Source organism: Garra rufa, chromosome 25 (genome assembly GCF_049309525.1).
Source record: "Garra rufa chromosome 25, GarRuf1.0, whole genome shotgun sequence".
NCBI classification, from domain to species: domain Eukaryota; kingdom Metazoa; phylum Chordata; class Actinopteri; order Cypriniformes; family Cyprinidae; genus Garra; species Garra rufa.
The window spans coordinates 34,728,819-34,750,588 of record NC_133385.1 but is presented as its reverse complement, the minus strand read 5'-3'; the positions used below and the strand labels follow the sequence as shown (position 1 = coordinate 34,750,588).

The 21,770-nt window shown below is 35.0% G+C and overlaps 1 protein-coding gene across 1 annotated transcript; it reads right to left on the bottom strand.

Annotated features, from left to right (window-relative positions):
* Positions 1-5,643: 5,643 nt before the first annotated feature.
* Positions 5,644-18,661, bottom strand: hprt1l (hypoxanthine phosphoribosyltransferase 1, like). The gene is made up of 9 exons (XM_073831876.1): positions 18,499-18,661; positions 13,139-13,245; positions 12,621-12,804; positions 10,902-10,967; positions 8,860-8,877; positions 8,646-8,728; positions 7,849-7,895; positions 6,407-6,483; positions 5,644-6,320 (listed from the first exon to the last, which is right to left on the bottom strand). The coding sequence occupies exons 1-9, from the start codon at positions 18,514-18,516 to the stop codon at positions 6,273-6,275; spliced, it is 648 nt and encodes a 215-aa protein (XP_073687977.1). The 5' UTR covers positions 18,517-18,661; the 3' UTR covers positions 5,644-6,272.
* Between the last annotated feature and the right edge of the window lie 3,109 nt (positions 18,662-21,770).

Genomic DNA, 21,770 nt, shown 5'->3' with positions numbered 1-21,770 from the left:
CTCCCCTGATTGTGTACACCTGTCTTGATTATGTCACATGTTTCTCCCACAGCTGTTCACTATTACCACAGGCTTTATAATCTTCATTCTCCCACCACTCTTGTGAGTCTGCATTGTTTCTTGTCTCTGTTTCCTGTCTTCAGTTTTTGTGTGTATCCTGCTCCTATCGAGACCCTGTTGTGTGTGCCGTGTTGGCCTTTTGATTTGGTTTGTTTATTCGTTTGTTTATTTGTGTTTCTTGTTAATTAAATCATTCTTCCCTGCAATTGGACCCAGATCTCATCCCTTAACGTGACAGTTTTGCTATGATTCAGCGTTTTGCTCGAATCAGTTGAAATAACTCGCTCATGAAGTGACTTATCGCCACCTGCTGGTAGTTTATTGTTTAAAAGTATGCCTCCGCACCCAACATTTCTAATTTATATATTTATCTCACTTTTAATTTTGCAGTGTAAATTATGTAATCTCAATGCCAACAGCCATTTAGAATTTATTGATCAATTCATAAAATAAATTTCAAAGGTAATGCAATCATTTCAAAAGTAAAAAAAAAAAACACATGTTTTTTCACATGTCGCGCCTAAAAACGCGTGGAAAACGCTAGGCGCGCCGCTTTCTTCCTTATCAACAAAGCGCTCGGGCGCTCAAGTAGGGCTCGCTGCAGCCTGCGGTGGACATCCAACCCCGCCCACATCCATGTGTGACGTCAGACACCACGCCCACGTCAATGCGTCATCGTGTGACTCCCCTCTCCATCGGTAGTTTTAAAGCGGTGCATTTCAAAAAAATTCACGAAATTTATCCATGTAAAGTAGCTCTTTCTAAATTCATGGACATTGATAACACCTGCAGTTTCTGTAACACACATGAGGAAGACTTGTGTCATTTGTTTTATAATATAAAACCTTTCTATTTCTGCAAAGAAATGTTAATTATATGCTTTCTTTAAAAGATGTTATCTGTACTATTCTTACTCATAAAAGTAAAATGATTGAGTATGTTGTTAACTTTTACATTTTACAAAAGTCTTTAAAACAAATGAATACATTTGTTGTCACATTTCACGGAGAACTTTTTTTCTGGTTATGCTCCCACAATATAATTTTTGTATGTAAGGGAAAAGGAAGAACATTTGAACTATTGTTTAGTTGTTTCTAGGTTTTAATTTATTTTTTGTTTATTTATTTACTTTTTATTTATACGTTTATTTATTATTTTTTTTCTCTCTATGGTATTAGTTTATTTTTATTTTTTTATTATTATTTTTCCCCCTCTTATTACATATTGTATTACTGTATACAGATTAAGCTTGTATTTTGTGTATCTGGATTTCTATTTCAATATTTTTGTAATGTCCAATTATTCTTTAATAAAATAATTTAAAAAAAAGAATCCCGATGTTGTACGCATGTGCAAGAATGGCGGAAGTATGTTGTATCGGGGATGTAAACAAAACAGTTTGTATTAAATAATACAAATTAAACCTAGGTCATCTTTCATATGGAACTAATTACATTCGAACAGCCGGTAAAACGCTTGCTTTGGTTGATTAAAGTTAGGAAAATGGTAATTGGTAATAAAACATTTAAACCTTACCCTATTTGTTTGTGTAATGACATAAAGTCACGTTTATTATAATCGATTTTGACATAGCTTAGACAAGATCAGATTTAGACGGACAATTAAGTTTTGTTATTGTAAAAGTAACACTTAGCATATTTTCATTTTCATCTAATTCTCTAAAGATATGTCCACAAATGTGAACATTGCTAATCATATTATCACTATTTTAATATGTGTTAATACTATTTATACTACAGGGCCGTTGAATGCTTGAATCTGATTGGCTGACGAACGTTCTAGAGGTGTGCATTATATTCAGGGATACGCACGGCGAACGTAGTTCCAGGCAGCTTTAGACCGCAGTGCATGTCTATATCACTTCGCCATACGATTTCAGTTATTTCAAAGGTCCTTACAGCCCAAAACAGCAAAATAACTAAAACCCACAATGACACTGGCCAAACTAATAAATACAGTAAACATCAGGATAAAAACGACAGATTATTTCCATGTTTTTTTCCACAATATATTACGTTTTATTATGTACGGAAAGCACAAACTATTTATCTCGCCCTCTCTCACTCACCTCACAGACGCACACACATAACTTACAGTTTGCACTCGCGTTAGCATTCGCGCTAATGTTGTTAGCGCTGCTCTGACGATGAACAACTTAAAAACGACATGACAGCTCTCACACGCGAGGTAACAACGGCGTGGTCTTGAAGAAAGTGAACTTAAAGTTGAACTGTTAGTAGAGACGATGCTGCCAGTCACCTTTGAGAGACACAGACGTGAGAGAGGTAAAGTCATACACTTAGTTTCTCTCCCTCACTCTTTCCGTCTGTCTGCTTGTCTGTCGGTCTGTCTAAACTTCATTATTAACGGCATTATTTTGCTATTAACAGCCCAAGCGTCGTTACTAGTTCTAAAATGACGTTTTGGAACTAGCAACGAAGCTGTTGAATGAGCTGCGTAAGAAATTAATCCTACTCACAATAGAGATCGCTCAGACATGTGATCAAATGGGCGGCAACCTCTTCAGAACGCAAAGAATTATGGGTATGTTTGGCCCGGCTGGCATAGCAGGCTAGTAATCTGGCATGAAAATAATGAAAAATTAACGTGAAAACAGAATATAATCCTATAAAATGCAGCGAGCTAAAGAAAACATTGTCGGACCATACCGCCTAAAACTAAATCCTTATGCAAAAACGAGATATGACGAGAAAATAAAGGGAATCAAAGGACTGGATCCTTACGAGCAGAGCGACTGGTCAAGGGACGTCAAACTGTTGCCCAACTTCCAGCACCCATATATATATACAACTATATGATATTAAGTGTTAGTGCATACACACACGAAGTTGCGATAATCAGAACTGTCCTTATTAGTGGTTCCATTTAGGTTACGTGGGACTCAGCAGCGCACCAGCCAGAGAAGAGTCATGGCAGTGCGATGCTTGCACATGTCTGTAACTTATCACCCACAACCTACCCTCATACATTTCCAGTTCTTTTCTATGGATTCTTTATAATGTAAATGTTTTGATCTAAATGTATTAACATGTTAAATATGTAAAGAAACTGAAATTAAGTTGGTTGTTACTACTATTCAAGTTATGTAATTGAGTTTGTAATTGAGACAGAATTTCTTTCAGTCTTTGTGTATTTTATTTACAGAGATGGCTAAAAATCATTAACGTTACATGTGAGAAGAGACATTACAAAATCTTTTGGAAAACAATTTTTTTTTTACATATTAGATGTGAGCATGGTGTATAATTCTAACACGATGGCTTCACAACAATACTTGGACACATATTGGTCAAAGCACAGCACACAACCACAATTTTATCCAGCAAAGTCTTTAATGTTTTTAAAAGAAGTATCTTCTGCTCACCAAGGCTGCATTTATTTGATAAAAACAATTTAAAAAACAGTAATATTGTGAAATATTATTCCAATTTAAAACGGCTGTTTTCTATGTGAATATATAGTAAAGTTTAATTTATTTCTTGATCAAAGCTGAATTGTCAGCATCATTACTCCAGTCTTCAGTGTCACATGATCTTTCAGAAATCAGTTTAATATGACGATTTGATGCTCAAGAAACATTTATGATTATAAATGTTGAAAACTGTTGTGTACAAAATTTTCTTAAAATTCTTTGATGAATAGAAAGTTCAAAAGAACAGCATTCATTTAAAATAGAATATTTTCTAACATTATAAATGTCTTTACTGTAACTTTTAATCAGTTTAACTTGATGAATAAAAGTATTGATTTATTTTATTTCTTTCCCCAAAAAATAAAATAAAATTCTTACTGACCCCAAACTTTTGACCAGTAGTGTTTAATGTTACAAAGCTTTAGATTTAAAATAAAGGACGTTCTTTTGAACTTTCTATTCATCAAAGATGTTCATTTCAACACTGATAATCATAAATGTTTCTTGATCATCAGATCGTCATATTAGAGTGATTTCTTAAGGATCAAACACTGAAGACTGGAGTAATGATGCTGAAAATTCAGCTTTGATCACAGAAACAAATTGGGTCTCCTTACTGCGGTTATCCATGCCATTCGTCGCATTTTTGTCACCTCTAAAACATGGCTTGTACAATTATTATTCCACGCTGGAAAACGATAAAAGGATATTCCGTTCTTAAGCTTTAATCCACTTCTATCGTGAGAACGACTATTGCAGTATATAACACAGCAGGTAGACGGCATCTTGAACTCTTCCCTCCATGCAATCAAGTCTGGCGCCTAATGTTTGTGCCGCGGATTCCCAAAATGCTTTGCGTTCCCCACTGAGAATACGTCATGATGACGACACATGAGCGATCCTTATAGCGTTTTAAGGATAAAAACGGGACGAATGTCTTGAAATTTATCATTTGATCGATGTCTTGAGGTGTGGTAACTGTAGTATAAGCGGAATAATTGACTTCGGTCCGTAGAATTCTACGAAAATAATGCACACCCGAGGTGTAACGGCCACTCCGCTTCGCGTCGTGACCGCATCACCACCTCGGGTGTGCATTATTTTCTAAGAATTCTACGGCCCGTCGTCAATTATTCCTTACTTAATATGTTGGATGTGTGACGTGTTTAAACATGGACGTGGCGTCTGGCGTCACACTTGGATGTGGGCGGGGTTGGATGTCCACCGCAGGCTGCAGCGAGACGCTACTCCGGGCGCTTGCGCTCCGGAAGAGTCTGCCGTTTCTAAGCAACCATCAGCTGCGCTCTAGCTCCAAGCCTATGCATCTCCATGCATTGTTTCTTCTATTAGCGTCAAAATAATGGGGGCTTGACAAATCATAAAGTTCAAGAAATCCCTGGACCACAATGATGAGCTGCTCCTCCATGTTTCTGCTGAGGTTTCAATGTAACGGAAAAACATGAGGAAGCTGATGGTTAGTTCATGTCACATGACCTGCGGTGCGCTTGCGACATTCTGAAAAGTTGAGATGTTTTCAAATCGATGCGGCGCGGACGCGCCTGGAAAAAACGAGCGCGTCGCACCGCGTGCGCGTCGCTTCCAATATGCGCAAAAGACGCTTCATGTGAACGGCCCCTTATAAAGGTAAATCAAATATGCAGATTTAAGATGTAAAAGCTAATAGAGCACTGATGAAAATATTGCTTCAGAATTTTTTTTTTTTTTTTTTACATCAGATATTTCTAGTGGTACTTTTATGGGGATATTTTGTGTGGAATAGTATCTGCTGATATAAAAAGATGACTGAATATCGTAGTAATAAATTTAATTTATGACAGCCATGAAATTGTGTTTGCTTTTACATTAAACACATTAAATATTACATATATGCATGTAATATAATATCTATTTCCATTACAGGTTTAGGTCTTAAATTTCATATAAGGTGGTATTAAAAAGTCTTAAATTTCACTTGTTCATATCTGCAGGAACCCTGATATATTAAAACTCAGAAACAACGCATGAGATTTAACTCATATTTGAGATATTATATTTTGCTCCCTGGTGGCTATAATAAAATCTGTTTCAACATATTTTGATATGAAAATATAAAAAAAAAATGCATAAACCATTGTATACTTCTTTATTGCTTAATTTTCTTTAAGTAAGCTTTATTTGTCCTTCATAACAACTTGTCAATTTCCAAAGCTTTGGTTGCATTAACAGATATTAATTACACAATCATACAATTCAACTTATTGGACTGACTATTTTCACATTACAGGACAAAAATCATAACATTGTCAGTGTAATTTTACTGTGGTGATCAAAACCCTCCATTTCAACACCAAAGCCTTCATGACATTCAGTGTCTGGATATAATCTGGAGACAATATCTAGAGACTATGTAATAAATAAATAACAATATCTAGCAAGAAGTGATTAACTTTGCAATCTCTGAGCTCTAAATCCAAGCTTGTATTAGCCAAATTAACATAAAATCAACATAAAACCAATTAGTCCAAGGCCTCAGTTCAAACAATCAAAAAAAGTGGCAGCTCTGCCCATAATCTTCACCGGTAATGACAATTAAAAATGAGATTACTAACGTCACATGACATTTATCTTTGGGAATCCATGTTTCATGAGTTCATTATTGAGATGGCATGTAGAAAAATAATTTAACAATAACAAAAACCAAAACAGAGAAAGTTCACAGTGATCTTTGTCTTCATGCATCCAGCACTTGGGTGTCATATCATACTTTATATTTCTCTTTCGCACTGTCACTTAATATACAGATGTGCTGAAAGATATAAAGAGAAGTAAATGCATCATTCTGATCAGACAAAGAAATAATGTACAAAACTGACAACTTCCACAAACACTTACACTCAGATCCCTGAAATATTCGTTGTAGTCTAAAGCATATCCCACTAGGAACTTGTCAGGAACTTCAAATCCAATATCTACAATAACAAAGATGAGAAGACATTTAAACATACAACACACACACACACACACAGAGGAGAAAATGGTAATTATAATTTGCATAATATATAATTTTATATTTTTGGCATGAAAGCTCAATTATTAATTATATATAATAATTATTAATCATTATTTTCATGATAATTAAGAATATTCAAAAAAAACATAATTTAACAAGTAAAATGAAATCAATAATATTTAAAAAATTAAATTACATAATCATATTTTTTTCTGCATGAAAGCTCATTGCATTTTTTCATTATTAAGCATATAAAAAACATTTAAAAAATAAAAATAAATTATATTATTATAATAATTAAAGCATTCCATTTTGTATTTAATAATTGTTTAAAAATACTTTTAATGACAATACTGCACATTTAAAAAATATTTAAAAAAATAAAATTACGGAATTATAATTATATATATTCTTTTTTTTTTTTTTTTTTTTTTCATGAAAGCTCAAACAGTTTGCATTATTGTCATGATAATTAAGCATAGTCCAAAAAAAAACATTATTTAAAAAATAAAATAAAAATCAATTATATTATTATAATAATTACCTTATTCCATTTTTTATTTAATAATTATTTAATAATAGTTTTAATGACAGTAATGCACATTCAAAACTATATTTTTAAAACTAAATTACGTAATTATAATCAGCTAATTGGAAATATCAGGGAACATCTTCAATCAGTTTTCCACAGCATGAATTCTAAAAGAAATGTCAGTAATATTTCACTCAAAAAATTGAGGACACTTGCATTAAAAAAAAAAATAAAAACAGAATTTTTTGCATTATTTTAGATGACAATTAAGCACTTTTTTTGTAACCAATTACTTCAAATATTATTCAATATTATTTAAATCTATCTTAAAAAATGACAATATAATAATAATTATGATGTAGTGGTGTTTCATCATGTTCAAATTAATCTCAATCTAGCATTTGTAATGTGAATTTAATATATATTTTGCTATTCTATAAATGCTTACATGACTTGCATTATTGTTTGCATGTGAACAGCAATCATGGTCCATTATAGAGGCTCTCACTAGTGCGCCTCCGCTAAAGAGCGAGATGATTGTCCATCGTCTTGATAACTGACCGTAAGCACTTCAGCGCTCTGCTCCAGAGTGGAAGTCAAGAGCTAAAGAGAGTCACATTTGTGCTTGGAGGATACGGATATAAAGAGCTTATCAGCTTTCTGTCTGAAAGCATTGCATAACTACTCTGAACACAGAATAATGTGTCCAACTACATCAACGCAGGCCGCTTGATTTCTCTAAGTGACGCGGATTAAGCTCAAAATGTTCGTGATATCCAATGATGAACTCACAGTCTGGACGGTATCCTGAGCTCCTGGGCGTCCTTTTCACCAGTAAACTGAGATTGCAAACATAAAGAATGACATTCAACTAAATATTAATCTTATTTTAATAACACTAATAACTGGCCATTCAACCCTAAATGTTCACAGAAATATCTCTAAATGTTTAAAGCACTTGCTAACCAGACAAAACTACAGTGGTGACCAACATTATTAGAACACTAATTTAAAACATAGTTTTCAGTCACTTATTTCTATCTTTAGCTGGAGTGTGTCAGAAATATCAGTTTGCATTTACAATCCTTCATTTATTGCATTTACATGCCATTAATTATAAGATACAAACTTTGTCAAGACAAACTTAAGTTGGCTTGAAAAAGCCTGAACAAGTTTAAAAGTTTTAGAAATTGTAGAAATAGTAGAAATTGTATGGTTTTTAGTCCAAAAAAAGATTAAAGCTTAAATGTTTTGATGTAGCTAGCATGATTACCATGTTTTAACATGTTGCTGACATGTTTCAAACTTATTTAGCCTGTTATTAGAGAGACAGATTGATACACAAGTGCCTAAAACCTTTATTAGTACTTCGCAGGTGGGTCTCGAAGCATATTAGAGACGTTTCCACAGTCGTTCTGGATTCAGTCTCAGTTTGAATGATTGTAAATGTAAACTGATGTTTCCTACCGAAACACTCCGGCCAAAGGTTTATAGCTGAATTAAAACCGTTTTAGCTGCTGAAAATACTAGTTTTCTAATCATTCTGGCTGTATGTTTTGACTATTCTCCCAGAGATGTTCAAGCCTTACCTGACAACCTTCACCTTTTTAGGATGACATTCATTTAATAGTTTGAGCAGTGTTTCCATAGTTCTCCCTGTCTCTACAATATCCTTAGGCACAAAAAGAGAATGAATTTGCTTACATCATCTGTGTTTCAATTGTCCACAGCATTTCACATGTTGATGTGAACATAAATTCAAATAAAATGCATGAAACATACAGCATCAAAATGTAACCTCACCTCAACTATGAGCACGTTCTGTAAGGAAAGAGAGACGACAAATGAACAACCTGACCATAACAATAAAAAGAGAAAAGAAAGAAAGCAAGAAAATTACATTTGATCAAAAGTTTGGGGTCAGTACAATTAAATAATAATAATAATAATAATAATAAATAAATTAAACATTTGCATTGAGCAAGGGCTCATTGAATTGCTCAGATAAAATGACATTCAAAATGTTATCTATTTTAAGTAAAGGAACACTCCACCTTTTTTGGAAATAGGCTAATTATCCAACTCCCCCTGAGTTAATAAGTTGAGTTTTATCGTTTTTAAATCCATTCAGCCGTTCTCCCAGCCTGGAAAAAATCCAGACCCTAATCTATTAAGATTAAGGGTCTGGCATCGAGCAATGAAAAGAGCCTAACTCGAGGGGCGGCACCAAGCGTGCATTTGAAACTCTCACTGCGCGCAATTGGATAACGCCACGACCAATCACAGCAATACAGCCCCATACACTTAGCTACCAGCGGAGCTAACTGATGGATTAAACTCTTGCCGTATCCAGTCGGCAAAACAGCAAAAACGTCCTTCTTGTAAAGGAACGATTCGAGCGCTGTTTTCTGTTCCTCTTTTATATGAAAAGCCAAGTCTAACTCGGTCATTATAGCCGTTTCAAACAACTGGTGTTCATCTGTAGGCATCCTTCAATGATTACTAAATGATTCCGGACGTCGCAGCGCTGTCTAGGGTTGCCACCCGTCCCTTAAAATACGGAATCGTCCCGTATTTGAGAATGAAATTGCGCGTCCAGTTTTGAATCAATACGGGACGGGTTTTGTCCCGTATTTTTTAGAATTTTTTTTTTTTAAGCAGCGTCTCATGCAAATAATCACTGCGGTAAAGCCAGCCACGGTTCAGAAAAACACGGTCAAGCCAGCCGCGATTGATTTTAAGTGTGCGCGCATATTACAGTGATTACGGTAGTTTCAGAAACAGCACAGAGAGAACGCGCTTGCAGAGCGCTTTTCATTTAGACGCCCAGGACTGAGAGATAATACTACAAAATGCTCATGAATTTTTACTTACTTATTTATTTGCTTTTCTGCTTTAATATCCGTTTTATTTATTGGTGTACTTGACGGTTCTTTTCTGAGAAATGGGACATTATTAGACTTTAGAGTCTAATAAGTAGAAAAAAAACAATGACCAGTTCTTATTCAGGACGGCCCATATTATATGCAAAACTCATATGAAACCTTTTTACTGCAGCATTTTTGAGATATGGGACATAACAACCCCCCCCCGAATGCGTCCCGTATTTTTGGGTATTAAAAGTGGTAACCCTAGCGCTGTCGGGAGTGACGCGCGGTGAGACAATTCCAAGATTGAGCCTATTTTCCAAAAAAAAAAAGTGGAGCGTTCCTTTAAATTAGAATAATATTTTACATTATTACAGTTTTTTACTGAATGTTTGATCAAATAAATGTAGCCTTTTGTGAGAAGAAGTTATTTCACAAATATAATATGTGACCCTGGACCACAAAACCAGTCTTAAGTCGCTGGGGTATATTTGTAGCAATAGCCAAAAATACATTGTATGGGTCAAAATTATTGATTTTTCTTTTATGCCAAAAATCATTAGGAAATTAAGTAAAGTTCATGTTCCATGAAGATTTTTTGTAAAATTCCTACTGTAAACATATTAAAATGTAATTTTTGATTTGTAATATGCATTGTTAAGAACCTAATTTGGACAACTTTAAAGGGGATTTTCTCAGTATTTTGATTTTCTTGCATCCTCAGATTCCTGATTTCAAATAGATGTATCTCAGCCAAATATTGTCCTATCCTAACAAACCATACATCAATAGAAAGCTTATTTATTGAGCTTTCATATGATGTATAAATCTCAGTTTTGTAAAATTGAACCTTATGACTGGTTTTGTGGTCCAGGGTCACATATATTAAAAAAATTAATAAATCCTACAGTCTCCAAACTTTTGAGTAGAGTAAAAATAGAAAACAACAAGTGCATACAAAGTTCAAATGTAACTCACTTTGCCAGTAAGGGCAGATAGCTCATCTCCTCCAATAACCCTCACACAGTTTGTAGACTGATCATTCTGAAAAAATGCAGAAAAAAATGTAAATAATACGCATATGAATTCTTCAGTGCTAAACTGTGTTATCTGAACCATGAAGTATGGTAATTTAATGATAAACTCTAATAAAACTCTACTGTTTTTGTCTAAAAATTAAACACTAAAAAGTAAAATAAATCATTATAAGTGCTACTAGGAATTTAGGCATAAAATTCTAAAAAGTATCAAAAATAAATACTAAATACTACTTTTGTCGTACTAGGCCTATTAGTTGACATTAAATATAAATCTGTTTTGCAAATACTAGTTATTGAACTGCATGTTATTATTTTTTACCTCATAATTTTAAATCCAAATGCATCTTACTTTGATCAACTAAATCTTGCATTTAAGCTCATTTTAAGGAAATTATTTTTATTTTTTTTTTTTCAGTAACATGTATCACTCACTCACGATCAGATGTGCATCACAATACAGAAGAAAAATCGGTCGCTTCATCCATTTCATTGTGACTTTAAAGATTAACTTTAAAAGAAGTCAAGATAGTCAAAACTTATTTTTAACGGTGAAAATTCGTGACCACTGAGTGATTTATAAATTATGTATTTTTCAGAAATAATTACTTTTAACTACCACCAGTTTTTAAAGAAAGCCTGCATTTATTTGATCCAAAATACAGCAAAACAGTACAATTTTTAAATATTCTTAGTAATTTGAAAATAACTAATACATATAAATAATAAATTAAATAAGTCATGAAAAATAAAATATTTAAATATTTAAAATAGAAATGTCTCCTATTTGAATAAATATTTATTAATTTATTCCTGTGATCAAAGTTGACTTTTCAACGTCATTGCTTCAGTCTTCAGTGTCACATGATCCTTCAGAAATCATTTTAATATTCTGATTTGCTGCTCAAAAAACATTTATTATTATTATGTTGAATTTTTTCAGGTTTCTCTGATGAATCGAAAGTTCAGAAGAACAGAATTTATCTGCAACCGAAATCTTTTGTAACTTTATAAATAACTTTATCATCACTTTTGATCAATTTAAAGCATCCTTGACAAATAAAAGTATTAATTTCTAGAATTAGAAATACCCAAAAAAGTATGCTGACTCCAAGTATAGTGTATAACGTTACAAAGCTTTTTTTTATTTAATATAAATACTTATCTTTGGATTTTTCTAGTCACCAAAGAATCCTGAAAAAAAATATATATATATTGCTAATAATAATAAAAAAAAATGTTTCTCGAGCGGCAAATCCGCATCTTAGAATGACTTCTGAAGGATCGTGTGACACTGAAGACTGGAAGTAATGATGATAAAAATTCAGCTTTGGAATCACAAGATAAATTACATTTTAAAATATATTCAAATAGAAAGCAGTTATTTTAAACAGTAAAAATATTTCACAATTTTACTGTTTTTGCTGTACTTTGGATCAAATAAATGCAGTGAAGAAAAAAAAAATCTAAATATTCCTATAGAAACATGCCAATGGCACAATCTACTAATAAAATGCTAAATTTTTATAAACAGTACTAATAATAAAGCTGACCACTAGATCTGAAATGGTTGATTGGTCAGTGTTAAATATGACTGTATGAAGCTCAGTGGGATGAAGTAAATGAATGCAGTGAGGAGAGCAGTAAAGCTGGCACTCACCGAGTAGCTCTTTAGCCTAATGAAATCCACAGTCAGTGGCACAGACTTATCGCTGTTTTGATTCAGCGTCTTGATGTAATCCATCAGGTCCGCGAAGAACTTGTACCCTCCTTTCAGAACGCAGAGGGCCACGATGTGATGCCCACCCATGTCCCGAACGATATCTCTGGCCAACCTTTCGGTCCTGCCCAGAAAAATCAAAATTGAAAGGCACCAATGAAACTGGCTGAAGCTATGCCAAAAATGTCAGTCAAGAGATTCCAGGGGAAATTTGTTAAACAAATAAATGGGAAAGCCAAATTCAAATCACATGGCTCACGTATTGCGCATAACATCATTAACTAAATCTACAGGGGGGAACACAGGGCTCTTTTACTATCGAGGGCATTTCACGGCCACGGCAATAACACAGCTGTATCGCTTCACAAATGAGCTCTTCCCAATCTCACCGCAACAACCACATGCAATCCTGTATTAAAGATAGAAATGCAATATCAAGTTTGTGCACTACAGATTACCTGTCCTTAATGAGGCCATTGGGTATTATGACACTGTCCAAATCGTCCTCATAGTGTTTCGGCACACAAAATAGACTCAGCTCGTGCCCTTTGCTGTCATCAGGTATCTAAAAAACAAAAAAATATATATACCATCTTTAAAGAAACACTGAGATGTTTAAGGAACTATTCTGTTTATTTCATCTACTCTGCTAATACACTGTAAAAATTATTCTTCAAAGTCATAAATAAAATTTTAAATAAACATTTTACCAAATGTACAATTTCAGTCTTTCTACTTCAAAATGTTTATACTTAATTCAATGTGTTACAGATTAACTTTTTTGTAACTATTTGTGAAATGTACTAGCAATTTCTGAGTTTTAACATAAATTCTACGCCATTTTTTATGTATTTGGGTTTATAGAAGGTTTCTGTGAGTGTGTGTACATGTATGAAGCAATTTGTAAATTAGGTAAGCAATAGATATTATGAGTATGAGTGTTACTGCATGTAGCATAAAAAACATTTTGCACTCCAATTCTGATGTAAAGGTGATTAAAAGGGACAGTTCACTGAAATATCAATATATAAAAAATAAAAAAAAACATTCAAAAAAATTTCATCATTTACTTAGCATTAAATATTAAATCTACTCACGTCGTAAACATTTGTTAGCGACAAAAAGTTAAGGTGTGGACACATTTAATGTTATGTTGCAAGTTTTTGCTGGTGCAATCCAATCATTAAATTAAGAAGAAAAAAAAATATCATAATATTTAGGTTTTTCATCAAAATATGAATGTTGATATACTCAATCTAGGGCTATTAAACGATTAATCGCATCCCAAATAAGTTTTTGTGTACATAATGTGTGTGTGTGTGTGTGTGTACTGTGTATATATATTATGTACAGACAAGCCTGAAATTATTCAGACCTCTGGCAAATTCTAACTTAAAGTTACTTTTATTTAACAAGCAAGTTTTTTTTTATAGAAATGACACAGACGTCTCCCAGAAGATAATAAGATGATGCACAAGAGGCATCGTTGTGGAAAAAATTATTGTTCATCTTTTATTTACATTTGAACAAAAAGTGGCATGTCCAAAATGATTCATACTCATCTCAATAATCAATAGAAAAGCCTTTATTGGCTATCACAGCAATCAAACGCTTCCTATAATTGCTGACCAGCTTTGTGCATGTCTCCACTGGTATTTTTGCTCATTCATCTTTAGCGATGAGCTCCAACTCTTTCAGGTTGGAGGGTCTCCTTGCGATCACCCTGATCTTTAGCTCCTCCACAGATTCTCAATTGGATTTAAGTCAGGACTCTGGCTGGGCCACTGCAAAACATTAATGTTTTTGTCTGCTAAACATTTCTTCACCACTTTTGCTGTGTGTTTTGGTCGTTGTCATGCTGAAATGTCCACTGGTGCCCAAGGCCAAGTTTCTCTGCAGACTGCCTGATGTTGTTGTTGAGAATTTTGATGTATTGCTCCTTTTTCATGGTGCTGTTTACTGTGATTAGGTTCCCTGGTCCACCGGCTGAAAAACACCCCCAAAACATTAGGTTCCCACCACCATGTTTGACAGTGGGGATGGTGTTCTTAGGGTCGAAGGCTTCTGCTTTCTTACACCAAATGAAGGCTACATCATTGTGGCCAAACAGTTATTAAATTTTTGCTTCATCTGACCATAAAACAGAAGATCAGAAGTCTTCTTCTTTGTCCAGATGAGCATTTGCAAAGGCCAAGCGGGCTTTTCTGTGTCTTATCTGGAGAAGTGGTGTCCTCCTTGGTCTGCATCTGTGAAACCCAGTGGTGTTCAGTGTCTGTTGGACTGTCTGCCTTGAGATGTTGCCACCAGCAGAGCCCAGATTCATCAGGATGGCTTTGGTGGTGATCCTTGGATTCTTTTTACCTCTCTCACTATCCTCCTGGCCAGCACAGGTCTCACTTTTGGTTTCCGACCACGTCCTCTGAGATTTTTCACAGTGCGGAGCGTCTTGTATTTTTTAATAATACTTTGCACTGTAGCCACTGGAACTTCAAAACATTTAGATATGGTCTTATAGCCCTTTCCTGACTTGTGAGCAGCCACAATGCGCAGCCGCAGGTCCTCAGTGAGCTCCTTTGTCTTAGCCATGACTGTCCACAAACCAACAGCAGAGAGCTTCTGTTTTTCAGCTGTTGAGTTGATTAAAACAGCTGTTCCCAATGAATCAGGGAAATTAGAATGCTTTAGAACAGCTGGGACTATTTGGAATGGTATAGAACTTTGGATTTTCCCATAGACTGTGACAGTTTGCAAAGGTTATGAATAATTTTGGACATGCCACTTTTTGTTCAAATGTAAATAAAAGCTGAGAAATATTTTTTTCTACAAAGATGCTCTTGTACATTGTCTTATCTTTTGGAAGAAGTCTGTGTCATTTCCGGTCAAAAAAAAAAAAAACTTGCTGAATAAAAGTCAGAATTTGCCAGGGGTATGAATAAATTCAGGCTTGACTGTATATATAAAAACACACAAGTGCATGTATATATTCAAGAAAAATGTCGTGTTTATATATTAAAAATATGTTTATATAATACCAATTATATAAATATATACATGTAAATATTTTCAAAATATATACTGTATGTGTGTGTCTTTGTATGCACATAATAAATATACACAGTACACACACATATATTATGTACACAAAAACTTTTATTTTGGATGCGATTAATCCCAATTAATCGTTTAATAGCACTACCTCAATCACTTGTTATACTCACTTTTTTTGCAACAAAGAGTTAAGGCGCAGTCACATTTGCCGTTTCAGTCAGGTGAATTTCAGTCATTTAAGTTGACGCAAATTATTATTTTTTAAAAAGTCATAATTTACTTACCGTTAAGTAAGAAGATGAATATTCAATTTACTCACTACCATTTTTAGTGACAAAAAGTTAAGGTGCGGACACATTTGATGTTATGCTGCAAATTTCTGCTGGTGCAATCCAGTCAGTAAAGTAATAGTCGAAATATTTTTAAAAAGGTCACGTCATAATATGTAGGTTTTTCATTAAAATATGAACGTTGATATACTTAATCACTTGTTATACTCAGTTTTGGCAGTAGATGGGCACCAAACCTTTAAAAGTAAACAAAAACATGCACAGACAAATCCAAATGACACCCTGCGGCTCGTGACGATACATTGATGTCCTAAGACACGAAACGATCGGTTTTTGTGAGAAACTGAACAGTATTTATATCATTTTTTACCTTTGATACACAGCCACGTCCATCTGTCCTGAACACGAGCTTTTCATCCGGCTCGTTACATGTGAACGCGCTCTGGCGTAGAATACGCAAACGCCATAAGCGATCTGTCGCGTGTATACGACACTCATTGTTTACACAGTGCACAGAGATTGTGGGTATAGCGGCTATTCAAAATGGTAATTACTTGCGCTTATCCTGATTGTTCAAACCGATTTAAAGCTAAAAGATTACGTTTTCACTGATTTCCCCTCACGGCGTTTGCATATTCTACGCCAGAGCGCGTGCACATGTAACGAGCCGGATGAAAAGCTCGTGCTCAGGACAGATTGGCATTGCTGTGTATCAAAGGTAAAAAATGATATAAATACTGTTCAGTTTCTCACAAAAACCGATCGTTTCGTGTCTGAGGACATCAATGTATCGTCACGAGCCGCAGGGTGTCATTTGGATTTGTATGTGCATGTTTTTGTTTACTTTTAAAGGTTTGGTGCCCATCCATGTCCACTATATGGCTGGCAGACTGCACCGGTTTTCGTTAAAAATCTTCGTTTGTGTTTTTCTGAGGAAACAAAGTCACCTACATCTTGGATGCCCTGGGGGTAAGCAGATAAACATCAAATTTTCATTTTTGGGTGAACTATCCCTTTAATTGTTATACTGCGGTGACAGAGTTAAAGGTGCAGTGTGTAGATTTTTGCGGCATCTAGCGGTGACATTGTGAATTGCAACCAACGGCTCCCGTCCACCGCTCACCCCGCCTTTACAGAAGCTACGGTGGCTCACACGGGTTTAAGATGTCGTCGTTTTAGACAGCAAAGAGTAATGAGGTTTCTTTTAAAACGTAAATTAAGTAATTATTTTTACTTAATAATTCAATAAAACGATGTTATTGTGAATATTACTGTTACTTGTTCATCATTGTGTCAGTGTATTTCCGCTAGAACAACAGTGATGAAACGCGATCTGTAGAGCAGTTTGTCCGTTTAGGGCTACTGTAGAAACATAACGGCGACTTCCATGTGAGGGGACCCGCGGTGTATGTAGATATAAACTGATAATTCTAAGGTAATAAAAACATAATGGTTCATTAAGTAAGGTCTTTATACACCCCTGAAAACATAGTTATGTATAGGCTACTATATTGCATTTCTGTCTAGAGATCATCTTAAATATTACACATTGCACCTTTAAGGTGCAGTCAAATTTGCTGTTATTCGATGAATTGTCACAGGCCAAATTCAGCCATTTTAATAGAAATACCCAAGATCGTCAATTTCACATTAAGGGTGTAATATTTCCTCACAAAGATTTCACATCGGGTTCAAGTAGAACATGCAAATCCGGTGCATTGAACAGCAGAAAGCGAAGTAGTTCGAATGGTAGGCTACTTCTACATGAGCAGTGTTTACACTATTAATAATAGACTATGGAGCTTTTTTACCCGCAAAATTTCACTAATATCCACACAAAGTGGTTTTAGAGAACTGAAATTGCCTTCACGTGCTTATTGGACATTCCCAGACTGAATTGTGATTTGTGGGGGTGTGCAGCTTCCAAGTCAACGTGTAGATAGCAAGTAAAGGCAGCATTATAATATCTTATAGTCTACATTCATGCTCATTTTCTAATCATTTCTATCCTTGGAGATTAACAGTTGTAGTCAGCATTTGTTTTCATTTCATGGAAGAGATCAAAACTTCCTCTTTTGTGTTAAGGGTGAACAAATGATGGCAGGTTTATTTTTTTAAATATTAATTGTGAGTTAACTATTATTGTAAACACTCCACGCTGATCTAAACCAATGGCGTCGCCTTGGCAACATACCCGCCTGTGCGTTCAAACCGGTTTAAAACGCGATCAATTACGGCTTTCGCGTTCGCGTTTACAAAACCGCTCTATTTCTGTGCGTTAGCGTAGATCTTCGCCACAAATTATTTTAAAGGTGCGGTCTGAAAAATAAACCCTAATGAGTTGCCTCAATAATTTAGGGGTTTATGGACATTAGTGCTTAACCACACCTCACGAACCTAAAACGCTAACGTTAAGTCTCAATCTGACACGCGTCTGGTTAACGTTAAATAAACCAACAGCAACCAGGGGTGTCTCTTACCTCCAGATACGCGGCCATTCTGCTGTGTTTGTCCTTCAGGTTGGTTTTGGTGGACTCATACCGGCGACGGCGTCTGTCTGCTGCAAGAGGAGAGCGGCTCGGGTTTGTCCGCGTCCGGGGAAAGCGCTCGTCTGCTTTGCATGAAGTCAACGCGACGCTTCCTAAACCCTGACGTCACAATCCATTTTACCCAATAATCTGATTAACACCAGAGAAATAGAGTCAGCGCGTTTCGGTTCCAGCACTGAATGGGTTATAGTGGGTTTGATGCGCTCATCATCAGCGCGTCCGCCTGATTTTTTTTTTTTTTTTTTTTTTTTTTTTTTTATGCTTGAACAGATAATACAAAAAGAACAAAGCCAAGGGATCACATACAAATCCATAAAATTATGACCAATAATTTAAATTAAACATTGATGACAAACACAAACATATATACATTAACAGAAAATAAACATTGATACAATACAATCTACATACACAGGTTTTCTTTAAATAACTCAGTATAATAATTCAGGAATCTTGTTTTTTTTTTGTTTTTTTTTATCAGATGAAGAGATTCTATTTCAGTTTTAAAAAGGGGATAAGAAGGGGAACTATTTGAAAATTTTTGTTTGTGAATGAAAAACTTACCATATAAAATAAAATAAAAAAGTTTATAATATGTTCCAGTGGTTTATTTTTAGAATTATTATAATAAAATAATAATATCTTTTAAACTAAAGGAGTATACAAAGTTGGCAGAGTCAAATATATGAGACCAAAATTGCTTGGATAAAGGACAATCAAAAAAAAAAGATGTACTAAAGTCTCCTCTGCTTGTTTACAAAAAGAGCATGAGCTGTCAATGTCCAAATATTTAGAAACATTAGAATTAACAGGGTATATTTTATGTAAAATTTTAAAACGTGTTTCCTTTGCCTTATTAGAAATGCAATATTTCCCAGGAAAAAGCCAGGATCTTTTCCAGTCTATATCATCAACCAAGGACCTCCAGTAGAACTTTCCTCTGGAAGACATTTTCCTTTTGAATTGAAAAATTTGGCGCACGTGCCTATTATTATATTTCTTTTCCAACAGATCAATGCCTCCTAATAGCAAAGTAGACTGAGTAACAACTGAACTCCTTGGATTAAATAAAGAATGACTTTTAACAAGGTGCATTAAACCAGGTGAAATTGCTTTAACCACTTTATTAAATTCTTTTGGAGGAATTGGGAAACTATGTAAAGTCATAAAGCGCGTCCGCCTGACGGGTTGATGATAACGCTGAGATGACATCAGAGCGGGCTTATCAAAAAGCACTAGAGTGTGGAGTGACTGATAGACAGGACTGTGTGTCACTGACAAATATGAGTGTTTTCTTTCAAATGGAAACCTACCAGAATGCATTAACTGAACTCTTTCTTGTTTGAATGGTATGAAGTACAATCCGTTACTGATTCCAAATTACATGGCAAAATTGCGGTTAGTAACGCAATCCGTTACATTACACATGTTAATATAATCATGTAAAGTGTTACAGATAGACAAATAACTTTTTTAATTACAAAATTCAAAACAAAACAATGAAATATACAGTCAAGCCCGAAATTATTCATACCCCTGGCAAATTCTGACTTAAGCTCCTGCATTTTTTTCAACCTGTTTTTTTATAGAAATGACACAGGCATCTCCCAGAAGATAATAAGATGTACAAGAGGCATCATTGTGGAAACAATTATTACTCATCTTTTATTTACATTTGAACAAAAAGTGGCATGTCCAAAATTATTCATACCCTTCTCAATAATCAATAGAAAAGCCTTTATTGGCTATTACAGCAATCAAACGCTTCCTATAATTGCTGACCAGCTTTGTGCATGTCTCCACTGGTATTTTTGCCCATTCATCTTTAGGGATGAGCTCCAACTCTTTCAGGTTGGAGGGTCTCCTTGCCATCACCCTGATCTTTAGCTCCTCCACAGATTCTCAATTGGATTTAAGTCAGGACTCTGGCTGGGCCACTGCAAAACGTTAATGTTTTTGTCTGTTAACCATTTCTTCACCACTTTTGCTGTGTGTTTTGGTCCGTTGTCGTGCTGAAATGTCCACTGGTGCCCAAGGCCAAGTTTCTCTGCAGACTGCCTGATGTTGTTGTTGAGTATTTTGATGTATTGCTCCTTTTTCATGGTGCTGTTTACTGTGATTAAGTTCCCTGGTCCACCGGCTGAAAAACACCCCCAAAACATTAGGTTCCCAGCACCATGTTTGACAGTGGGGATGGTGTTCTTAGGGCTGAAGGCTTCTGCTTTTTTACGCCAAATGAAGGCTACATCATTGTGGCCAAATAATTCAATTTTGTTTCATCTGACCAAAAAACAGAAGACCAGAAGTCTTCTTCTTTGTCCAGATGAGCATTTGCAAAGGCCAAGCGGGCTTTTGTGTGTCTTATCTGAAGAAGTGGTGTCCTCCTTGGTCTGCGTCTGTGGAACCCAGCGGTGTTCAGTGTCTGTTGGACTGTCTGCCTTGAGATGTTGCCACCAGCAGAGCCCAGATTCATCAGGATGGCCTTGTGATGATCCTTGGATTCTTTTTTACCTCTCTCACTATCCTCCTGGCCAGCACAGGTCTCACTTTTGGCTTCCGACCACATCCTCTGAGATTTTTCACAGTGCGGAACGTCTTGTATTTTTTAATAATACTTTGCACTGTAGCCACTGGAACTTCAAAACATTTAGATATGGTCTTATAGCCCTTTCCTGACTTGTGAGCAGCCACAATGCGCAGCCGCAGGTCCTCAGTGAGCTCCTTTGTCTTAGCCATGACTGTCCACAAACCAACAGCAGAGAGCTTCTGTTTTTCACCTGTTGAATTGATTAAAACAGCTGTTCCCAATGAATCAGGGAAATTAGGATGCTTTAGAACAGCTTGGACTATTTGGAATGGTATAGAACTTTGGATTTTCCCATAGACTGTGACAGTTTGCAAATGACACTTTTTGTTAAAAATGTAAATAAAAGCTGAGAAATATTTTTTTTCCACAATGATGTAAATCATCTTATTATCTTTTGGGAGAAGCCTGTGTCATTTCCGGTCAAAAAAAAAAAAAAAAAAAAACTTGACTCTATGTAATGAAGAAAATATTGTTTAACAACATATACAGTTACATTACAATTTTGTACACTTTATGCTTGCATTTATTTGATCCAAAGTACAGCAAACACATTAACATTTTTGAAATATTTTTATTATTTAAAATGTTTTCCATTTAAATATATTTTTAAATGTTA